Here is a 21949-nt window from a genome sequence, read left to right on the forward strand (position 1 = left end):
AAATCAATGTAGTATAAGTTGTGTTCAGCAGTGGTACTATAGTACAAGCTGTGGCAGAGAACTTCACAAAGCCAACATCCATGAAAGAGCTACAACTTCTTTTAACTAAACTAAAAAAAAAAAAAAAAAAAGGGAAATCATAAAAACTAGACATTAGGATCACAAAGATGAACTTCCACATCTGCCGTGGCCAGAAAATATGACTTAAATATTATCGAACCACTGTGGACCGTTTTGGAGAAAAGAATGAGAAACCGATTTGCTCCTACATCTTTGGAGAAATTGGCAGATGTTCTGAAAATTCCAAAGTTGTATGAATCTGTTCTAAGAAGGTTGGGAGCTGTATTGAAGGCAAATAGTGTTAAAACACCTTAACAAAAAAATATTGCCTATTTCCCAAGTTTTCACATTATTTTGATTACTGAATGTGTGGAGCAATATGTCAAAATTGTATCTTTATAAGGCCGCCCAAATGTAATATTCTGATATACACATGGTTTTGATTGTTACTAATTATTTTGTACATATAGAATACATTTTCCATAAAAAAAAAATAATAATAATTTAAATCCTTAAAATTTTAGAATAAACTAAAGCTTTTGATAAATCATGATCACTCACACTGATTTCACTTTTAAAAAAGTGCATTACACATGCTTAGTGACTTGTATGAGAAAAGAAAAACTGCATCTGGAAAACAATGGTATTTACTAAATCAGAAAGAACAACATTACTAAATATTTCCCTCACAATAGAGCAGTGATTTCACAGACAAGAAAGATGCAAAAATGCAGGTACAAACAGCATCTTAAAGCTCTAGGCAATTTTCCGCTTCAATCTTAATCTGTGCAATACTTTTGCATAGTTCACAGTGTTTGTTTTTTGTGACTGACATACACAAAGCTGAACATTTCAAGCTTGAAAATACCGTAATAATAATCCAACAACATACTGTACTGTCATATACGTTTATAGGTGACCTAACATGACTTTTCTACATTAGTATCTTGACATGTACAAACAAATTTGCACAATCATAGTTCAGAAAATCCTTGAAAATCTATCCAAAAAAAGTTACAAATATGATTTTCTCACTGTCTATATACTACACTAATATGTTTCTGTATAGTGATGAGCAACTGGAGCCAGGGTGGACAGAGAAAATACCGCTAAATAAAGCAAATCAAAAGTCCATGCTTTGTTCCCCACCGTAGAGCCGGTGGCATCATCTATCCCTTTGATTGGTTTTTAGGGTCTTTAAAAGAATCTGCTTCAAGAAGAGTGACTATGTTAACCAAAAGGAAAGATGTTGAAGGGGTCATACAGTCTCTCACATCACAACAGGGGTCTTTCTTTAGTCTCGATTATCTCCTCAATTCTTGCCAAGACACTCTCTATCAGGTCAAATGTGAAGACGGCTGACTGCAGAACCTGCAGAAGTGGCATGCAAACTCTGTTAACTTGTGTACACTGTATAACAGCACTAATGTTGATTAATACACAAAATAATATACCTGAATCTGCATTTCTGGTGTCATGTTGGGCAGCTTCTCATTGTCAACAGTTACTGAGCAGACTGATGTTTTAGAGTCTGTTGAACAAAAAAAGGATCAACAGCCTGACTACAGAAAATTTATGTGACAGACTACATTCACACAGCATAAATATGTTAAATATGGTTACTTTCAGAGAGCTCAATGTTATGAAGAGAGTGTATTGCACCTTTTGAACTGATCTTCTTATTTTCTTTTGCGCTCTTCAGTTCTGCCTCATAATGTGCTTTGGACATGTTCAGACCGGTCCTCAGTGGCTTCAGATAGTTGTCCTCAATCTTATAAAGCTCTATCCAGATTCCTGTCTAAAGAGATAAGAATGTGCAAATTTGTTATGCCATGTAGAGCAGTGGTTCTCAACCTTTTTGACTACAAGGCCCCCCTCCCCATTGACAAAGACAATCCTGCTGTAATGACTGTTTTTAAACTTTTGTATTTACAGAAACTAGTTGTGAAAATTCCACAATTCCACTTATTCAATCACTTATTCCACTTTTTAATCAATTACACCATTGAATTTAAGTGACTTTTCTATTCATTTGTGATTACTTTTATTCTCACAAATAGCAATTTCTCAGCAACAGGGTAAACTAAAACAATAAAAAAATTGTTACTTGAAATAAACTTTAAAAGAAAGAAAAAAAAAAGTAAAACAAAACTTCAAATTGTTTTATTTCTCATTTTCATTTTGTTAACTTGTTTACCTAAAACCAAAACCGAAATAAAATGATTAAAAACTAAACTATATAGACATTTAAAAATAAATAACTAATTACAATCACAAAAAGACACAACAAAACTTTAACTAAATTTAAAATGAAAACAAAATATAAAAAGTCTAAGAATCTATAACAGTATCTCTACTATACTAAAATAACACTGGTCAGCAATTTTTACCCAATAATAGTACCATAAATATAATCTTGGATTCATATTTTTTTCTTATTAATATTAATATGTTTTATCTTTTTAAGGCTTGTTTTTTTCTTATTTTAAATTATTTTAAAATGGATTGAAAGTGTGCTAATGCCCCCTAGTGGTTCCCAGGACTTTGGTTGAACTACTGATGTACTGCAGTCATTAGAGGATGGAATGAGCTTACCTCATTCTCCCATTCTTTATCTCGGATGAGCATGTACCTCAGCAGGTTCAGTGATTCCATGATCCTATTTGATATTGATAGCAGTTTTGTCAAGTCAAATTGACTGCCACTGAACCAACCGCAGTTGCAGAAAGACTCAGGTTTGTTTAAAGGGTCTCACCTGTCTAAGTTCTGCAGCAGGTCTGTTTCTGGTCCATGTGGAAGGCACAGCACTAGCCGCAGCAGTGGCAGCAGATGTTTACCCAGGAACCAATCATTACCATTACATGGCTAAAACATGCAATATCAAAACAATTAATGGGGGTACAATTTTATGAAGGTTAATGTTGATGAACTGACATGATATCATGATGCATCTTACCCTGAGTGAAAAGTCAACCTGGTTCTTGATGTTCTTGATTATATATCCCTCCACCCCTGCATGGTGACTTGTTTTTAACATGCCCCTGAAAATGGAAGAATATCATTTACTGAATCTTTTACTAATGGCCAGATTTACTTACAGCCTGTGCCAGCGCAAACTCTTATTTGTCATTAAAAACTACCGACATGAAAAATTTTAGAGAAATTATTCCTTTTAATCCATTATTTACAAAAATGGATGGTCCAGGATGAGCCTTTATACAAAATGGACATAAAAGTGAGACTTTCTAACATTTCCAGACAAACATACACCTGTAAAATTACAACGCGAGGAAAACAAATCAAATGCATTAAATGCATCTTTCAAATTACTTGACATGGCAGGCCACAATAAACTTTATGCAACTGTTTGAATCACTTAATATAAACATTCTCATATTTACGGTAACTTGGGTCGGGCAATTTCCCCAAAGCAGCTCAATCTGTGTCCTAAATGTGTCACTATATTTGATATGCTTCATTTCAAAATTGCATTATTCACTACTGTAAAGTGGCTGACGTGTTTTCTGTTCACAGAGTACAGACAGGATTTATCAGTAACCAAATTTGTTGTTCATTATTTTAAATAGCAATTATTATCAATTTTATTAATGAGCTGTCCTACTCTGCGAGATATAAATTCACATTGTGAAGCATAAATTCTAAATTATGAAAAATAAAGTTACAATAGCCCTTTTAACATATCATGGTCAGTTTCTGTATGTTCTTATGATCTACGCACCCAAAAGGAGCGCAGTGATTTTTTTTTGTGTATGTTTTTATTAACAATGTTTTGTGTCTGACCAAATAATGAGACGTTTTCATGTTTAAATGTTAGAATAAAAGCTTACTTGAAAAACTTGTATTTGGCCTCTGTGTTGAATTTGTCAATACTCAGCTGAAACACTTTCAGGCCTTTAGTTCTCTGTGGTGATGTGGGCAAAGACAAATCAAAATCAACAATGATAACAAGCCACAAACCACATTATATTACAAGTTACCTCCACACAAAAGGTCTCACTTACCAAAGTCTGGTCTGGACACAGCGTCATAACTTTAACCAAATTCTAAAGAGAAAACAGAACGTCTTAGAACACCTAAAAGACGCACAAAACTATTGTTAAAATATCATTAGTTATAACATTTTTACCTGTGGAACACTGAAAAATGTCTTCAGCTCCAAAAGATCTACTGGCAGATTGTTATCTTCCACTCTGTTAAGACTTTTTTCATATAATTCCTATGACGAAAGAATTAAAGGAATATTACAATCGCACATAATAAATTATTGCTATCAATCTCTGTATAAAACGTAAATACAACATGGTATGGTTTGTAGTTGTAAAGAACACTCATACCAGTCCTTTCTGCAGACGGGATTCTTCAGTTCTACAAATGCAGATAAAATTTGTTTGTCAGCGAGACTCTCATTTAAATATTCAGATTTATTGTCATAAGTTCAAAATTACCTGCTTAACAGCAGATCAATATATTCCATGTTGCATTGCAGAACAAAAATCGGACTGAAAAAAACATGTAAAAAAAAATGTTAGCAAAAACACTTGCTCTGTGTTCATTCTTAATGCAAATGCAAATCAACACGGTCAACAGATTCACTCTTCACCTGAGAACAGCTGGAAAGATGTCCACAGCTATATGATCCACAAAAAGCAGGTAGGACAAGCAGGCCAGTGACTCCTTTGGGTATCTTACCTCCTCTTCAAGAAAACCTGGGACCTCCCTTCTTTTCAGTACATTACGACTTAACAAATCAGGGAGTGACTCCCCAATACTCGACAAAATGATCTGTAGACATAATACAGATAAATTATGAAAATGTACATCAAGGCAGTAATACTGAAATACATTGGTAGATGTCTATAAATTGAATTTTGTTACTTGATGCAATTTTATTAGTGCAACTTACACTATTGTTCAAAAGTTTGGTTTTGTTATGATTTTTAAATGGGTTTTTTTTTTTAAGTCTTTTAGAATAAAGAATTTATTTGGTAGAAATACAATTTTATTGTGAAATATTATCCAGTCTTCAGAAAACAATCAGTGTACTAATTTACTGCTCAAAAAATGTTTCTTATTATTATCAATGTTGAAAACAGTTGTGCTGCTTGACATTTTTTCAGGATACTTTGATGCATTGAAAGTGAACAATATATTTTTTAAGTCTTTTTTTTTTTTTATGTATTCTTGCTGAATAAATCTTTATATAATCTTTCAGCAGTAGTCTAAGTGCAATATATAATGCAATAAAGGAAAGTAATAGTTAAGAACATTCACGCAATTTTATACCAGTATCTCTGTAGCAAAGTCTCTCAGAGGGGATTTCAGAAGTGTGTCTGGATCTTTCAACTGCACCTCCAGCAGAGGCTTACTTAAACTCTTCATACAGCTGGATAAAAAATATGATTAAGAAATAAATGGCCAATATTATAATTGTATGCTATATTGCATAATTAAAAAAAATGGAAAAATCAATCTACATAGTTCTAAACAACAAACTGGGCACCTACAACTTGAGTAGTTCCACTCTGAGCTCATTGTCCTTGGATATTTTGTTGTTATCCTTGACAACCTCCTTGATCTCCTCAACAAAGGGCTTGACAAATTGTAGAAGAGCAGTGCAGCAGTGACACAGACCAAAAACATCATCCTCCTCCTGCTCTTTGGTGACAGGCACCGGCAATCTGGCCACCTGGCTAAGAAGTGTGGAGAGAGCCATGCCCACAGATGAGGCCTTCTTCACGCCCAGCCGCAGCAGCGCTGAGAGAGTCGGGAGACATTGGGGGGAAAAGAGGAGTCATTTAGTTTAGGATCCTTTCAATAACCATTCAAACATCAACATTTAAAAAATAAATACATAAAAAGAGTAACATGGAAGAGTTTGACAAACAATCGAGTAGTCAGTTAGTGAAATCTAGTGAGTTTATCTACACTGCCTCTAATGTTTGGGGTCAGTAAGGGATTTTTTTAAATCACGGGACTAAATTACATTTTCAAACACATTAAAATAGAAAACAGTCATTTCAAATTGTGATTATATTTCACAATCCTTAACTACTAATTTTACTGTTTTAACTCTATAATTGTTCTTTTTTACTTAATCAAAATAAATGCAGACTTTTTGAGCATAAGTGACTTCTTTGAAAAATACAAAAAATACAACCCCACAATTTTTAGCAGTAGTGTAGATTAAAAAGATCAAATCTAAATCTCTAATGTGAAGAATACTAGACATCAAAATTAGCTGAAATGTTTAGGCTTTCAGCAGTACCCCAAACAGCTTAAAAAAAGCAATCTATTTCATTTCAGTGTTTATGATTCAGGGACAAAGAGATGAGAAACCTGTTTGTAAAGGCTTGAGGAGAAGAGTAACGGTCTCAGCGATGGAGCCAGTATCAGCCTCTTCCACCTGCTCCAATAAACCCACCAGCAGCTCTTTAGGACTGCAAACCTGTTTCACAAAACATCACTGAATAAATGAAAGCAGCATGGCAACTGCATGCTGGTCATAACCAAATATCTCAACACAGTTTAAAAAAACAAATCACAAATAACCTCCAGCAGATGTGACAGGATGGCATGGCAGTGGGGAAGGTTTCTGTCTTCCTTCTTCAAGAGGATCTGTACTAGAGGCCCCAGCAGATTCCAGCCCATGCATCTCACTATGTTCTTGAGTAAAACAAGGATAGAGCTTCCTGAATTCTGCCTCTTCATACTTGAATCACAAAGCGCACTGTTCAACTCACCTTGTTCTTCTCATCAACTAGGATGCTGAGAACCTGAGCACTGTTGCCTTCCTCTATACAGGTTCTTCCTGCGGTGAAGAATAAATCATAGTCTTCCGGTGAGAAGCCTTCATCCTTGATTGCTTGCTAAAGAAAAAATGAATACGCAGGTGACTTTGTGTAGCTGACACATTGTAAATGTACAGTAGAACATATCTACACCACTCACACATCTCTGGACCACATCACAGAGCTGTTCTAGAGCCATCTTGATGGCCAGAAACGTCTTCTGTGATCAAGGCTTTCTGTATAAAGAAATTATGATATTATAATTGATAACAGAGTAATAAGGTGCGAAGACAAGAGTGCACTGACGTCATGATCAATCATGACATCTTTATAAAGAGCAGCTCACTGTCATACACTGTCCAGCTATCATTAACAAACACAGCAGACACACATATTAGAGAAAATGTCCATATAATAAAAAAGATTCAAAAATACACCTCAGTCTTCCTCACAGAGTCTGTATTAATGTAAAACTGCTTATTGCAGTCATTAGCAAGATAGCTAAAATCTCTATACGACTAGCGTATTCAAAATAAGCTCTACAATAAGATTAAGCTTTCGCGTAGCTTTGTATAGGCACGGCTGCTGATTTATTTTGTTAATGAGATATACGTCTACTTAAGATAGAAATTGCAAAAGCGCGCTCACTTACAGCTATACTTTCAATACGCAGCTCCGCATGTTTAGAAACTGCAGCGGAATGAAGCGCGTCGCTGGCTGCTTGCCGTAGTGCTGTGACGAAAGCGGAAGGAGTTTTGTTTTGAGAAAACAAGCATGGAAGCGACCAGAAAGATTCGAGCCTCAAACTCAAAGAAGAAAGGTAGTATATATATAGAGAGAGAGAGAGTTTTTCCTCGAAGTTTTTGTATTTTAACTGAATATTTGTCCTGGACTTTAGGTGGTAAAGGAACCCCGGTGATTTCAGCAGCGGATGAGGCGAGAAAGTATGTTTGTTTACTTTAGTTGAACTGTTTTGGAGTAACACTTTATATGATAAAGTTATTAAAGTGATACGGGTTACATGGAGTGTAATGTTTGCAGGAGGGAAGCTATTAAAGAGGCGCTCAGACAGAAGCTAGAGTTGGAGCGCAAAGCCCTGCAGGTGGTTGAGCGGCTGCTGGAGGACAGTGTGACAGAGGAGTTCCTCATCGACTGTGTGAGTCACGTGCTGTAATTGGCCACTATACAGCTCAGATAGAGATTTAAATAGTTGTTTGTTGTGCTTCAAAGAGAATATCCTGTTATCTATAGGCATGGCACATCACTCCTGCCAACTACAAAGACACAGTGGAAGAACGGTCCATTGCTAAACTGTGTGGATATCCTAGGTGTCCAAATAAACTAAGTAATGTAAGAACCTTTAGGGATTACACAGTAAACATCACTTCTTTCTCACGTTTTTCATTTGCATTATCAGTTGTTTCTGTCTGTCTCATAAGACTTTATTTTATTACATTTCAGATACCCACTCAACAGTTTAAAATATCCACCAAAACTAACAGAGTCTATGATATTACAGAGCGCAAGGTATGATTTTATTCCTTGCTTTGTTTTATATTCTCTTTTAATAACTAATGGCAGATTAAGCAGACAAGTTCTTCATCTTTTTCTTTTGTTTGTTCAATTTTTCAGTGTTTTTGCAGTAATTTCTGCTACAAAGCCTCCAAATGTTTTGAGCTCCAGATATCAAAAACTCCACTTTGGCTTAGAAAGGACGAGAGGTAGTGTATCTTTCAATCAATTACTTTACTGTGTTACTTAAACTTAATTATATTTAGGTAAATCTGTAATTTATTAATACAAATATTTATTATTAATCATATATCACAAAAGGATATTTTATATATTACTGTACATTGTAAAAGAATCATTTATTATAATTGTACACTATACAACTATGAAATATGTATTCACTAATAGTATAACAGTAGTTTTCTACTGTTCAAAAGTTTGGATTCTGAAAGGTTTTTTATGTTTGTGAAAGAAGTCTCATGCTGACCAAGACTGCATTTATTTTGATCAGAAGTACAGTAAAAACAGAAATATTGTATTAATATGCTGATTTGGTTTCTTATTATTATGTATAACCTGAATAACATTTGTTTGAAATATAAACCTTTTATAACATTACAAATGTCTTTATTATTAATTTAATATGTCCTTATAGAATATTTTCAAAAAAAAAAAAATACTTTGACACCACATTTTTGAGGAGTAGTGGATTCAGCAATAAGATATTTAGCATTTTATTAATATTTTTTATTTTACGTAACTATGTTAAGCATTTTATTTAAAAAAAAAGTTACATTCTTTTTTTTTATAAAAGGCCTCCTGAAGTTAAGCTGATGAAAGAAGGAGAGGGGTATGTACATGCTGTTTTGTTTGTCTTAGAGAAATGTCATGGTTTAGTAGAAGATCTTCTGCAGTGACATAACATTCTAAAGAAATTAGTAGATTATATTTGTATAAACTGACTCACAATGTATTCTCGTCTGTCTACAGAGGCAGCTCTGGACATGAAATAAAGTTGGTAGAAAAGCCTTTGACAGAAGCTGACATTGAGAATTCTGTCCCAGATGTTCCTGAATCTCACAAGGACTCCCCTCCCTTCAACCAGAGCGACAACAGTGACATTGAGCAAGACTTTGTCTCCAGTGTGTTGTCCAGACAGCATAAACACGCGAGGGTACACTGGGGAAAACTGCCAAAGAGGGACGGAGTAAGTGAGGACAGTTTGAGTGCTGAAAAAAAGCGATATGCACATCCTGAACTTACACAAACACTCGATGGAGAAAATAATGATGAAAGTGGATCTTCAAAAACTCCTCAACCGCAGATGGACCCAACTGCCTGTCTGTCTATACCAAATAAAACCACATCTGCTGGATCTGATGTTGAAGGAATTCTGGAGCTTTTGAATCAGTGCAGTCTGAAGGACACTGCAGTCCAGCAGGAAACTAATCTCCCTTCACAGCCTGAGATTGGAAACTCCACCCCTCCTGCTAGTGGTCTGAACATCACTCAGGTGAGCATGAGTAAGAGAGGAGCTGCAGGCCTCAAAGGCTTGTTGAAGGACCATAACAAAGCTAAAACAACTCCTATCAGTTTGTGCCTGCTAGAGCGTCTACGACAAACTTTTATGGAGTGGAGAACTGAGGAAACCATGAAGTTTCTTTATGGGGCTGATTATGCCTCTGAAACAGAGGTTTCTGCACAGAAAGTGGAGGAACTGGATGAAGATGACCTGGTTGAGGCTGAGGTGGAAGTGAGCTTGAGACAGAACAGTGGAAGTTCTTCCAGACCCAGTGCTTCAGCTCCTAATTTTGAAACACTACGGACGGAGACAGAGTTGCTGGATCTGAGAGTGAGAGAGTTTTATAAAGGAGTGTATGTTCTGCCTGAAGAGGTCAAGACGGATGCCATCAAAGACAATCAAGACAAACAGGTGGGAAATGAATGATTTGCCTGTCTCACCTTAAAGCTACACTTAAAGACTTTCACTTGCATTGATGATATTTTTTTTTTTTCCAAATCTAACTTGCAACATTTTTTGCAGTGATTTTTACCAAATGGTTTCACAATGTTTTTTAGTGGACATGTGAGTTGTTGTTTTAGTATTATTTATATACTATTATAATTTGTATTAATATTTTACATTTTATTTTATTTCAGTTTTAATGGTTTTAGTTTTGGTAATAATCCTGCTATGAACTTGAGCCGCTAATTTTTGACAGCCGCAAATATGTTTAGTTTGTTTTAAACTTTATGACTTTAATGAATGTAATTTTTTTTTTTTTAAAGAAAAATTGACTTTAACTTGACTTTAAAAATTTTTTGGAAAGTGTAGCATAAACATACAAAAATTAGAGGTGTAAAGTACTTCAGTAAATGTAACTAATTACTGTACTTAAGTATCTTTTCGGGTACTTTGTAGTTGAACTGAGTATCAAAGATATTAGCAACTTTTACTCTCTACTCCACTACATTTGAAATGAGTGTTACAGTTACACATTACATTTTGCATGGCACCTAGCTTTTCTGCAGCAGTTTATTTATGCTACAAAAGATGTGATATTGCCAACTACAGGGCACTGAAAGTACTATATCTTGTGCATTTTGCTCTTACCCAAACTTGTCAACAAGGCTACTTTACGTGAATGTGAGTTTCTTAGCCAGTAGTTGTGAATCACAGGTGTTTTATAAATGAGATGAGGACATGTCTGCAGCTGCCAGTCAGGCCGAAACCAGCACATCCAGTGCAAGAAGACTTTGACTTTTTAGTTTTACTTAACATTATTTTATTTATCCGTTACATTGAAGAGACCTTTTTGAAGGATATTGTTTTTTGTTTTGTAATTTTGAGGTGTTCAGTTTTATTTTGGTTTCAGAAAATAAGCGTGATTGCTCTCCTCACAAATCAGCTCTTTCTTGTTTTCTGTGCCTTGTCTCGGACTTTTGTCACTTCTTGTCTCCCGTGGTGCTTGTAGTCCGTTTGTAGTATCTTGTTCAGCTTGTTAGCCTCCTGTATATACAGCCCTAGTGTTTCTTTAGTTCTTTGTGACTTGTTGAATGTAATGGTTGTCTGTTTGCCCGTCATTCTGTTTTTTGTTCCCTTTGGTTTTTGGCTTATTGTTTGTTCTAGCTTTTCCATGAAATATCTTGCCTCTGCCTGTTTTCCCCAGCTTCTCCACAATGTTACAGTTTTTGACTGGCATGTCTCTTTGACTTGTGCATTTTTGAGCACAAAGTAAAATACTTAAGTACTGTTGAAATCAGATACTCTAATAATTTTACTCAAGTTGTTTTGGAATTGGTCATTTTCACTGTAAGGTATCTGCACTTTTACTCAAGTATGGTTTTCAGGTACTCTTTACACCTCTGATACAAATACATTTTCAGGCCACAGTATGTGCATTCTGAAGTCTGAACCTGCAGTTACTTGGACTGTCCTGTTGTGGGTGCTCAATTCAAGCATGTTAGACTGGGGTTCCTCATGAGAACTGGCAGCATGTCTCATAGATTTGTGTATGTTACATTCTTGATTAAAACTTTTTTTTTTTTTTTTTTCATGGTCCTGCAGGACAGTGGGAAGGACCCTCCTCTGCCCCTGTTTGATTCTCATGCACAGCATCTGATTCAGAAACGCATTGCTGTGGAGAAGCTCAGCCAGAGGTCAGTGTTCAGCAATGGTCGGATCAGTGTTTGTCATTTCAGACACCGTTAACAATGTTTTGCTCGCACTGTAATAATGTTATCTTATGCATTTGAACTGCTTGAAATCTATATAAAGGGTGCCCTGTGTTACTGTTGTTAGATATGCTGGAAAGAAAATCAAAGTACCTAGTACTCAGATGAATCATTACTTCTTGCAAAATCATTACTGAAAATCATTACTTGCAAATCATAACCTCCTTAAAACCAACTATTTATCAAGTATCTTTGTACTATGTAGTTACATTTAAATGAATGTTTGATACAATGCACTTATTGTGTACACACGTTCTTACCTTGTACCTATATTTAAAAATACGTAGTTACATACTGTAGTTACATATGTAATTAATCTGTAATTACACTGTTGATCCTACCTCTACCTTGACCCACCCTTAAACCTAAGCTAAACCTAACCATACCACCAAACCTGTCCCTAACCATAACCATATCTCACCTCAATAGTAGCAAAAGTGTATTCATTTATTTATTTTTTGATGCAAGTACATATCAGTTAACGACATCTCATATAAAAGTCTGCCCCCTTTTTGTGTCTTTTCAAAGCTTGAGAGATGTTGTGGGACTCCTGCGTCTAACGATGAGTGATGTAATCAATGACATAAATAATTTGTTCAGGACATTCAGGTAAGTCACATTGCACACTAGACGAAGAGTTAAGAATTTTAGACAACGTAATACATGTACGCCACTGTTCAAAAGTATTAATTACTTTCATACTTTTATTGAGTAAAGATACCTCAAATTAATCAAAAATGTTAGTAGAGACATTTGTAATGCTACAAAAGATTTCTATTTTAAATAAATGCTGAAATTTCTATTCATCAAAGAATCCAAAAAAAGGAGGAAAAATAAAGATTTCCAAAAAGCAGCACAACTATTTTCAACATCGATAATTTTAAGAAATGTTTTTAAGACCAAATTACAATGATTTCTGAAGTATCATGTGACATCGAATGCTGCTGAAAATTCAGAATTGTCATCAATGAAGTAATGGCATTTTAAAATGCATTAAAATAAAAAAAAAGTTATTTTAACTTCTAATATTTCAGTTTTTACTCAAAAAAGATTTTTGATCAAATAATTGCTTCTTTCTGAAGCATTAATAAAATCTTACCAACCCCAAACCCTTGAATAATAGTGGATGACAGGGTAAAATCAGTGTTTACGTCTGTCTATCAGACACTCATTTGACCTTTTTGGCCTAAACCATGAAGTTTTGAGTTTCACGGCCCATAAATTATGATTTGCCATAGAAGTGCTGTCAACAGGAAGTAGTATGTCATACTATGAAGATGATTTACCATGCCTCTGAAGGGGCACTTCACCCTTGGATTGAACCTGCTTCCAGGAATTCTGTCTCTCCTGTTGAGAGCTACTAAATCCAAACTTCAAAAACTTTACACCAAATAAAGCAGTTTGACTTTAATATTGCACTCATTTCCCTGTCTTTATGACTGCCATCAATGCACATTAAAATTTTTAAAGCTTTTAAGTGCATTTTTGTTAATGGTGCTATGAATTGTCATTTGTTTTAGGTTTACAAACACTAATATCATTCACAAAAGGCCAGAATGGACTTTAATTGCTGTGGTTCTTCTGTCAGTGTAAGTATCAAATTAATATTCAATACATTAAAACTGGATTGAAGCATTTTCTGAAGTTGCTAGGTTGTTGATAGATGGTTTTATCCCTCAGAACTAAATGTGTCCAGATTACTTCCAACCAGAGTCAAGTCACAACAAATGTATCTTTTAGATGTCAAACAGATCTTTAGATTGCTTAAGCTAATTATCTACTACTGCATGGCTTTTGTCCATTTTCTCATGCATGGGAAAGTGCCACATGTGTTGGTATTTGCCATGAGAGGCTAGCAGGGCTGGCCCAACTAAGCTAACATGTGCTTGTATAAAGGCTCAGAATATTGCAACTGCAGATAGTGCTGTGGGTTTATCTGAGGATGACTGTTGATTGGGGCTTTATGGCACCTCGGTGGCCTGCTGTGCTCTGACAGTGAAAGTATGTAGTAGACAGATCAACAGCTGGAGGGCCTGGCTTTAACAAGAGTGTACGGGAACAGCAACTGAGGAAATCAGGGAGCATTGTTTTCTCTTCAGGAACACACTATGCAAAGCTATAAGACACAAGTGATTTATGTCTGTGTGAGTGCGTGTATGATTTGTGTGCATTTCTTTCTGCTTCAAGTTAATATTTGTCTACTTGATAAAGATTTGTTGTACTTTTGAGAATTGATTGTGGAGTTCTTTAATTGTAGATATCTATCTATCCATCTATTTGTCTGTCTGTACGTACATGCATACATACACACATATACACATACAGAGAGAGAGAGATTTGCTGGCTCTATTAATTAAAAAAAAATGCAAAATGCAATCCATAGCGTTACATTAAATCGAATAATATTTGAAAAAATGTTTTCTGCTAAATCAGAGTCATGCAGAAAAAAAAAAACTCTTTGAAAATCTAAATATCTTGAAAAGGACCCCTGTAGACCCTCAACACTATATGTCTAGGTCAGTAAGTCTCTAAAAATATCATAATTTGATCTTTTTATGGCAAGGCAAGGTTAGTTCAGGTTGTAAAATGTAATGAGCTGTGACACCCCAAAAAACATAATTCATTAAATTTGTTGTTAAAAATGTTTAAACTATATTTAAAATTGAAGTATATATAAAATATTTTTTATACAATTATTAAGGTGTGCACACTCCCATGAATCTATGGTGTAGGAAAATGTTAATGATGATAATTACATTTTGCACGTTTCAGACTAGATTCTATCTTTGATTTATACTCTTATTTGTCCTTGACTCGACACAGTTTCAGAATGCCATCTTGCAGTTCTATTAAAGAAAATTAGATTGTTTTGAAGTGTGTATAATATGTGTGTGTCTGTGGTAGAAAAGGCTACACAATCATGTTTGTACAGTGCCAGGTGGCGTGTATGACTTCCCTCAGGTTTATGAATGCTTGACAGAGCCACTAACTCTGAGGAGAGTTCCGTGCTGCTCCCTGTCTGTGTCAACAGAAGCCCGTATCTTATCACGGCCTGATTGCTGTGGATCCGTGATGCTGCAGTAACAGCATGGGAAACATTCCACCTGAAGAGCTAACACACAACCCCAATTAAACCACTCCTCATTTAAAGATCTGCATTAAGACATGACTCTGATTTACTATTGACTGGCTGGGGAATTTTACCTTTGTTTGGTTATTCGATCCCATGAGAACAAATGTGCATCAGCAGGGTAAAAATTGTGATGTTCTGAGAACCCCCAAAAGTATGACATTCATATAACTTTGTTTGGTAACTTTAGATTAGGCATCAATATTCATTATTAACTAGTTGCTTATTAGCGTGCATATTGGCTGTTTATTAGTACTTTCAAAGCACATTCTCATTCTGCATGACCTCAGAACCCTTAACCGTACACCATATCTAAACATAACTACTACAACAACTAACTTACTTGCTAAAAATAAGACATTTATTAAGGGAAAACCCTTGGATAATAGTGAATAGTGTTACTAAATCTAAAATGTTACCCTTAGTTTTGATAGGACGTTTGGAATGATGTTCTTGAAAATACCTTTAATAACATTTATTGAAAATAACTCTATTCAACTCTATATTCACTGATCTCTGTGTATTTCAGACAGTTTATGGCTGCTCATCTACATTTATCCCATTTGAGGCTTTCAATCTGTTTATCAGCAATGTGCCTGTTATTTTCCCTTCATGAATAATTTGGAAGCACACCTCTATGTGCCTTATGTCAGGTGTGCCACTGGCCTGTGGGCTTTTGTTGAGAGCAGTTCAATAATAGATAAAGCACCAGAAACTGTAGAACAGGTTGAATCCGAGCTGCTGCAATAACCCTGTTTTCCTTTTAGAGAAAGAACTATGGATGGATGACTTCTTAAAGTGGCATAAATGCAGGCATTTATGTGTTTAACTTTACGTTGAATCATTATTTTTAATACCTAAGCAGATCATTTAATTAACAGGTGTGTACTTAATAGTATTCAAGTTAAATATTGATTTTTTTTTAAAAAAAATTTTATTAAATCGTAAAGGAGTAGAAGTATATCGTGTCGGTGACAATTTCAAAGTGCTCTCTAACCTTGTTTTGATTCATATTGGTTTACATGCCTGTTGTGCTAAAGCTGTTTGTTTGTTCAGATTAACAGAAGTGTCACCATTGCTCAGAGAGTCATTGGCAAGTCCATCTTCATTGGAGTACATATCCTCTCTCACGAGCGAGCTGAAACTGGAGGACAAAGATCTACACAATCTCGTGCAGCTCTTCAAACCCTGTGTTTCTCCACAAACATAATGTACCACACAAACATTTGGAGTTTATATTAAAAGCCTAGCTGAATAATGATTGTGTTCATCATTTCCTGTTTTAAATACTCAATATTGTATTTAAGTCATTAATGATATCTAGTAGTTTGTAACTATCCATTGTTTATTTGCTTGAAAATTGAAAGAATCATAAAGAAATCAAATTAAGATGGTGCTGTTAATGTCTCACAGGACATCAAAAACCCTTCTTTATTCTTAAACATAATTTCTGAAGGATTGTTCACTCAAAAAGTCCAGTATGTTAAATGCAAATTCAAAGTAATGCAAAGTAATTCAAATTTGTTTTTCTAATCAAAATTTATTTAACCTTAAAATGCAGTCAACACATTGCAGAATATATTTTTAGATTAAAAATGTCGTTAAAGTGGTGTAGTGGTTAATTAGCACTTTCATGTTTTCTTCTTATTTCTAACATATTACCTCAAATGTTAATTTTCAAGCCGCTACTTTGACGGGTACATTGTTGCTGTAAGGATTGGAACGATCACAAATTATGTGTTTTACATACTCTTGATGAAATTTATTTTGACCTACATCTTATGGAGCATTTCATTTGAATCAATATAACCCCGGGTTTCACAGACGAGGCTTAAGCCTAGTCCTAGACTAAAATGTAAGTCTGAGCTGTTTCAACTGAAAGAAGTTTGCAATGACTGATCTTAAAATATATCATTGCCTTTGTTTTGTCTCAAGATGCACACCAGTAATGTTTTTTCCTAATGTCCTAATTGAACTATGGCCTAATCCTGGTTTAGTCTTAAGCCTTGTCTGTGAAACCGGGCCTAATACATATTTTGAAGTAAAATATAAGAACTGATGTTTTGTTTGTTTATTAATACTTCGCAAAGATAAAATATCACAGGTTGTTATACAAAAAAATGGGAATTGTCATGAGCATCTGAAATCTCTTGCTAAATTTCCTTAATCCATAAAACCACACAATATTAGGCTACCTTCTAATTCTACAAAGTGTCACATGTGCAAACAAACAGTAATAAAAAGAATGTTTTTGTCTTATTGTTTTAGTCCATGTTGTGTTTCTTTGTGCCTCCTCAGATCTACTTTGCGCTGAAAGCCTTTGCCACAAAGTTCGCATCCGAAAGGCTTGAATCCTGTGTGTTTTCTGCTGTGTGTGATGAGGTTTGAACTCTGACTGAAGGCTTTGCCACACACTTGACACTTGTGGGGCTTTTCACCTGTAAAACATTTATGAAGAATAGTTTTTTTTTTAGCCTCAGCAAAATTTTGACTCACATGGATCACATGGATGAATTATCACTGCACAAACGATATTTGGCAGAAAAATGTATGTGCATTATTTTAATCAAAATATAAATCACCTGTGTGAATGAACGTGTGTTTTTTCATATCCGATTTCTGGTGGAATCGTTTGCCGCAGTACTGACAGGGATACGGTCTGGTGTCAGAGTGGATGAGGAGGTGCGTGGACAAAGTGGACGACCTCTTGAAGCTTTTATCGCATATTTTGCAGCTGAAGACCCTTTCCTGCCGGGGAAAAATGTCAATATTAAGATCATCTATTCTGGCTGAAGTAGGCTATTAAATATTGTGATAATGCAAGCATAGACCTTACTTGTGAATGTACAGCTTTGTGTTGCTCCAGGCTGACGGCGTGGCCAAACGTTTTTCCACAGATTTCGCACGCGAAGGGCCTCGTGCCACTATGTGACCGCCGCACATGAACTTCTAGCCCATGAGGGGTCGAAAACACCTGTTTAAGAAAAAAAAAAAAAAAAAAAAAAGCATGTTTAGAAGAAGAAACATAAATCTCTGATTTTAAACAGTCATTTGATAGCAGCAGATATGGCATAACTGTAGCGTGCGCTTATAATAAACAGAACATTGTGGACGATAGCCTATAGCACATTGTTCTTGGTGTGAACGGGAGTAAATAGCCTACTATATGCTTAAATACTGGAAATTCGTTTTCTAGACAAATGGCCAACCAATTGTGAATTTCTTAACATTAAAGTTTTATTTAGGCTATTTGAACTAGCCTACTTTCTATTCTTTTACATTTAATAAATCATTTGGAGCGAATAGTTAAGGACAAGCTGCTGATAGAAATATAGCCTAGAAATATATTTTTAGAAGTTACTAAATAATAGATATGTTGATACCTTAGTGCATTTTACGCATTTGTACGACCCGCTTAGCTGAAGACGCGTGCACATAATATCAGACTTCGAGTCAATTTCTGCTGCTTTAGTTGACATCTTGATGCCGGCATAAAAGCCTCTATTGTCCAACAAATTAGTGGTCAGAGAGCCATAGTCCTGGTAAAATCGCCCGGATTGTGTCGGTTCAATGAGTAGATGGGCACCCGGCCTTCTGTCCATGGCATCATACGCCCCCACTGATGCCTCTGAATCCACAGAAACACGGTTGCAGGATTGAATGAGGTGTCTAAGTTGGGACGTTGAATGGGCCCAAACATACGGACGGAAAGTCATGTCGAAGGGCTGAGAGTCATCTGGAGAAGACACCGGGCAATTATCCAGATCTAGAGTGAAATGTTTTAAAAGGAAAGCGTAATGAGCATTGTGCACAAGCGTTTTCATAACTGTAAAATCGATACACTCCCCCCCCCCAAAAAAGTTACAAAGCTGTCAAAGGGTCGGTACCCTAAGATAAAAAGTAGGTTGCGCTGTATTTACCCCTAAATGCTAGCCTACGTTTTAGTAAAGGTGCGTAGGTTATTAGTAGCCTAGCTATAGCCTATTAGTAGCCAACTTTTAAAGTGCATCGTAAGCTATCTAAAGTGTAGGCTACCGCCGCAGTGACAGTTTTGTAACTTTTTTTTTTTTTTTTAGAGAGAATGTCAACATGTCAACCTGGAGAGGTTCCCGATGACAGGGGTCTCCAGAAGTCCTCATAGTCGGATGAGCGGTCACACACACTGCCCTCGCAGCTCAGCGGGGACTGCTGAGAGGAATGATCCGCTGTGCACACCATGCTGGCCTTAGGGGAATGATTGCCCACCTCCACCGGGCTCTCGGGGATCTGCCCCATTTGACTTTCTAAACCCAATAAAATTCACAATGCATTAGCCATCTTTATTTTAATTAACGCTTTTCAATGCCTGATTAATTAGGACGTAGGCCTATATTTCGTACCTTGGCATGTGAGAAGTTTCTCAATTGGGATGCAGTTGTCGTCCAGGTAACGGGGTTGGTGATAACTGTGCGCCCGTTTGCTCTTCACCAAAAATGACCTCGGCATGTTTACTCTCCGTTATCAGGTTCAGGGTCACCAATCACTCACAGCTCTCCAATCCTGCCTAAAAATGACGCAAAATAGATTTAGATCGAGAGCACCGGTGTGAAAAAAAATGTGCACCTGATCTTCACAGAACTGAATAGGACCGGTCTGTCAAATCTCTACCATGCAGCCTTTTGCAATCAAAACCTCCCAAATAAAGCAAAAACGATTTGAAGTCGAGGCACTCCACGGTACACTTTGTTATAGGCTGCCTCTTGGCAACTTGATCTCAAAGCCTTGTTTAGTAAACTGATCCTCTGTCAGCGTTATATTGGCTATCAACCTCACGTCACTTCCACGTAACGGCCTGCAATGGAGCTCAGGGTATTATTGCCAATAACTAATTGGTTTTGTTTTAGTCGTTAATAACCTGATGTCGAGACTTAAGGAGCATCAAATGCAAGTACAAACAGTTTCAAAAAGCATTTAGGCCTAACACTGTATATTTATTTCCCTAATAATAAGGCTGTGTTATTAAATAGCCTATTTTAGCCTATTTGAAAAGGTTAGAATTATGAATAGCACCTTTATTTCTGTCTCACGCACAATGGCATGCTTATTCAGGTTATGGGCTAATATCATAGTAAATAGAAAACTTAAGTAGTAAAGAGAATGTTTAATTGGTTGTTCTCTGTGCATTTAGGCTACAGGCCTATGTGACTATGTGATTATAGGCTACCTCTAGGCCTACTGATCGCGCAATTATGTTGGCAAACGACGAGCTTTTTTTTAATAAAATGTGACCGTTCATTTAGACAATTGTTTAGCATCCATGAGCTATAGGCTTATATTTTCATGCATACAGACATGTTACATTCAAAATGAAATAATTGGCTTTTGTGTTGTAGCCTAATTGTAGGCTACTAAAGCCAAAATAAATTATTATAATATCTGGAAAATATTTCAGTTGTAGTTCATAATGTATCTTTTTCTGTTGACTTTCTGTATAAACCTGAGAAGAAACATTTTTAATTAAGTAGGCTATGCTATTTGTATAGCAGCACTTTTTACAAAAAAAATACTGCTCCAAAGCACTTTTTTATATTGAAAGCAATGAGCAAGATAAAGGAGACAGCGACGACAAGAATATGATGCAATACATATACTGTAGGCTACAACTTATCTTCAGGCCGTATGTGCATGAAAAGGGAAGGAACGATAACTATAAATAATCAAATAAAAATAAAATAAAATATTATAAATAACAACTGTTTCACAAATGTAGTTAAAACTGGGCCTGTCAATAGAATCAGATTCATCTCATTATTTCAGATTAGTCTTTAGAAAGCAATAGCTAGCCTATAAAATCATTGTATTGTTAAATTACGATAAAATGTTACCTCTCCCATTTTGTTTAATTTCTATTTTCTGTTTTATTTTACATTTTTCTTTCAATCTGATATTTTCCCCCAGCACCCCCTTGTGGTCCCATGAGGGTCCTCGGACCCCAGTTTGAAAACTCCTGCATTAGGCAATGTAATGTTCTGTCTGCATCTGAATCAAAATTTAACAACATTGAAAGACCAACGGAGACGTTGTATAAACTGGCTTTAGTAGCTAATGTTGAACTAAGGTAGCAGTCAGATTGTGAATGGGAAAAACTTTGGCGCACCGGCTGTGCACACTCATAGTGTGTGACTACAAGTAGGCTGCAGTAGCCTATCTCTTAACGTTTTTCCATAAAGTTAGAATTACCTAGCAAAGTATGTGCAGAAACTAAGATTTCTTAAAACGTAGGCTACCTCGGTCAATGCGTCAACATAACTGAAACTTTTTCCAAAACGAATATTTTTAAAGTTATGATACCTGCCTTCTATTCGAATGAAAATGCAATTAGAAATCTAGGCAAGAGAAGTAATGCATCCATCAAGATTAAAGTCTGCTGCACGCTGTCGGTCTAAACTGACTGTCCTGAGTCAGGACGGGACTCACCTGTTGCGCTGCGCTGTTGTGCTCCGCTACTGATGACTGCTGCGCGCGACCTGCCTCCGCGCGAACACGCGTCTTAAATACACATTTTAACTTCCTGAACGCGACCGTGTTTGATCTTGTCTCACAAACATTTTACCCAATTTTCGTAAGTGCCTGCAGCGACATAACTCCATGCATTTGACAAAGATTGAAAAAGAAACTAAATGGTTGTTCTATGAACTGCATGTTATGGTGTAGTCTGATTACT

At 35.9% G+C, this 21949-nt stretch overlaps 3 protein-coding genes across 7 annotated transcripts; 1 reads left to right on the top strand and 2 right to left on the bottom strand.

Annotated features, from left to right (window-relative positions):
* Positions 1-619: 619 nt before the first annotated feature.
* Positions 620-7652, bottom strand: glmna (glomulin, FKBP associated protein a). 2 transcript variants are annotated; one of them, XM_058764345.1, is made up of 19 exons: positions 7522-7652; positions 7030-7105; positions 6822-6947; positions 6631-6744; positions 6418-6526; positions 5586-5835; positions 5365-5464; positions 4682-4863; positions 4527-4580; positions 4416-4446; positions 4208-4297; positions 4083-4124; positions 3909-3982; positions 3017-3101; positions 2816-2925; positions 2656-2719; positions 1723-1858; positions 1515-1591; positions 620-1431 (listed from the first exon to the last, which is right to left on the bottom strand). In XM_058764345.1, the coding sequence occupies exons 2-19, from the start codon at positions 7066-7068 to the stop codon at positions 1336-1338; spliced, it is 1779 nt and encodes a 592-aa protein (XP_058620328.1). In that variant the 5' UTR covers positions 7069-7105; positions 7522-7652; the 3' UTR covers positions 620-1335. The 2 variants fall into 2 exon arrangements, with proteins under 2 accessions (XP_058620328.1, XP_058620337.1); XM_058764354.1 differs by lacking the exon at positions 7522-7652 and adding an exon at positions 7307-7466.
* On the top strand, positions 7525-17505 carry rpap2 (RNA polymerase II associated protein 2). 4 transcript variants are annotated; one of them, XM_058764310.1, is made up of 12 exons: positions 7525-7689; positions 7768-7813; positions 7911-8025; positions 8121-8219; positions 8331-8396; positions 8502-8590; positions 9196-9231; positions 9372-10314; positions 11950-12041; positions 12645-12725; positions 13637-13705; positions 16303-17505. In XM_058764310.1, exons 1-12 carry the CDS (start codon positions 7644-7646, stop codon positions 16454-16456), a joined length of 1836 nt encoding a protein of 611 aa, XP_058620293.1. In that variant the 5' UTR covers positions 7525-7643; the 3' UTR covers positions 16457-17505. The 4 variants fall into 4 exon arrangements, with proteins under 4 accessions (XP_058620293.1, XP_058620317.1, XP_058620309.1 ...); XM_058764334.1 differs by lacking the exon at positions 16303-17505 and adding an exon at positions 16014-16296; XM_058764326.1 differs by lacking the exon at positions 16303-17505 and adding an exon at positions 13797-16007.
* gfi1aa (growth factor independent 1A transcription repressor a) lies at positions 17497-21829 on the bottom strand. Its single transcript, XM_058764413.1, has 7 exons — positions 21703-21829; positions 19626-19789; positions 19344-19529; positions 18630-19012; positions 18083-18220; positions 17829-17994; positions 17497-17684 (listed from the first exon to the last, which is right to left on the bottom strand). Exons 2-7 carry the CDS (start codon positions 19729-19731, stop codon positions 17503-17505), a joined length of 1161 nt encoding a protein of 386 aa, XP_058620396.1. The 5' UTR covers positions 19732-19789; positions 21703-21829; the 3' UTR covers positions 17497-17502.
* Positions 21830-21949: the final 120 nt, after the last annotated feature.

The sequence above is a fragment of the Onychostoma macrolepis genome, chromosome 02, assembly GCF_012432095.1.
Source record: "Onychostoma macrolepis isolate SWU-2019 chromosome 02, ASM1243209v1, whole genome shotgun sequence".
In the NCBI taxonomy this organism is placed as follows: Eukaryota; Metazoa; Chordata; class Actinopteri; order Cypriniformes; family Cyprinidae; genus Onychostoma; species Onychostoma macrolepis.

Excerpts from the sequence above, each read along its gene's own strand:
- rpap2 (XM_058764310.1), top strand. The coding sequence starts at position 7,644 with ATGGAAGCGACCAGAAAGATTCGAGCCTCAAACTCAAAGAAGAAAG. Across the intron at positions 8,220-8,330 it reads GTCCAAATAAACTAAGTAAT|ATACCCACTCAACAGTTTAA; the intron begins GTAAGAACCTTT and ends ATTACATTTCAG. Across the intron at positions 8,397-8,501 it reads ATGATATTACAGAGCGCAAG|TGTTTTTGCAGTAATTTCTG; the intron begins GTATGATTTTAT and ends TCAATTTTTCAG.
- gfi1aa (XM_058764413.1), bottom strand. The coding sequence starts at position 19,731 with ATGCCGAGGTCATTTTTGGTGAAGAGCAAACGGGCGCACAGTTATCAC. Across the intron at positions 19,530-19,625 it reads GAAACTTCTCACATGCCAAG|AAAGTCAAATGGGGCAGATC; the intron begins GTACGAAATATA and ends TATTGGGTTTAG. Across the intron at positions 17,995-18,082 it reads ACAAAGCTGTACATTCACAA|GAAAGGGTCTTCAGCTGCAA; the intron begins GTAAGGTCTATG and ends TTTCCCCGGCAG.
- glmna (XM_058764345.1), bottom strand. The coding sequence starts at position 7,068 with ATGGCTCTAGAACAGCTCTGTGATGTGGTCCAGAGATGT. Across the intron at positions 2,926-3,016 it reads AGGTTGACTTTTCACTCAGG|CCATGTAATGGTAATGATTG; the intron begins GTAAGATGCATC and ends TGCATGTTTTAG. Across the intron at positions 1,592-1,722 it reads TAAGAAGATCAGTTCAAAAG|ACTCTAAAACATCAGTCTGC; the intron begins GTGCAATACACT and ends TTTGTTCAACAG.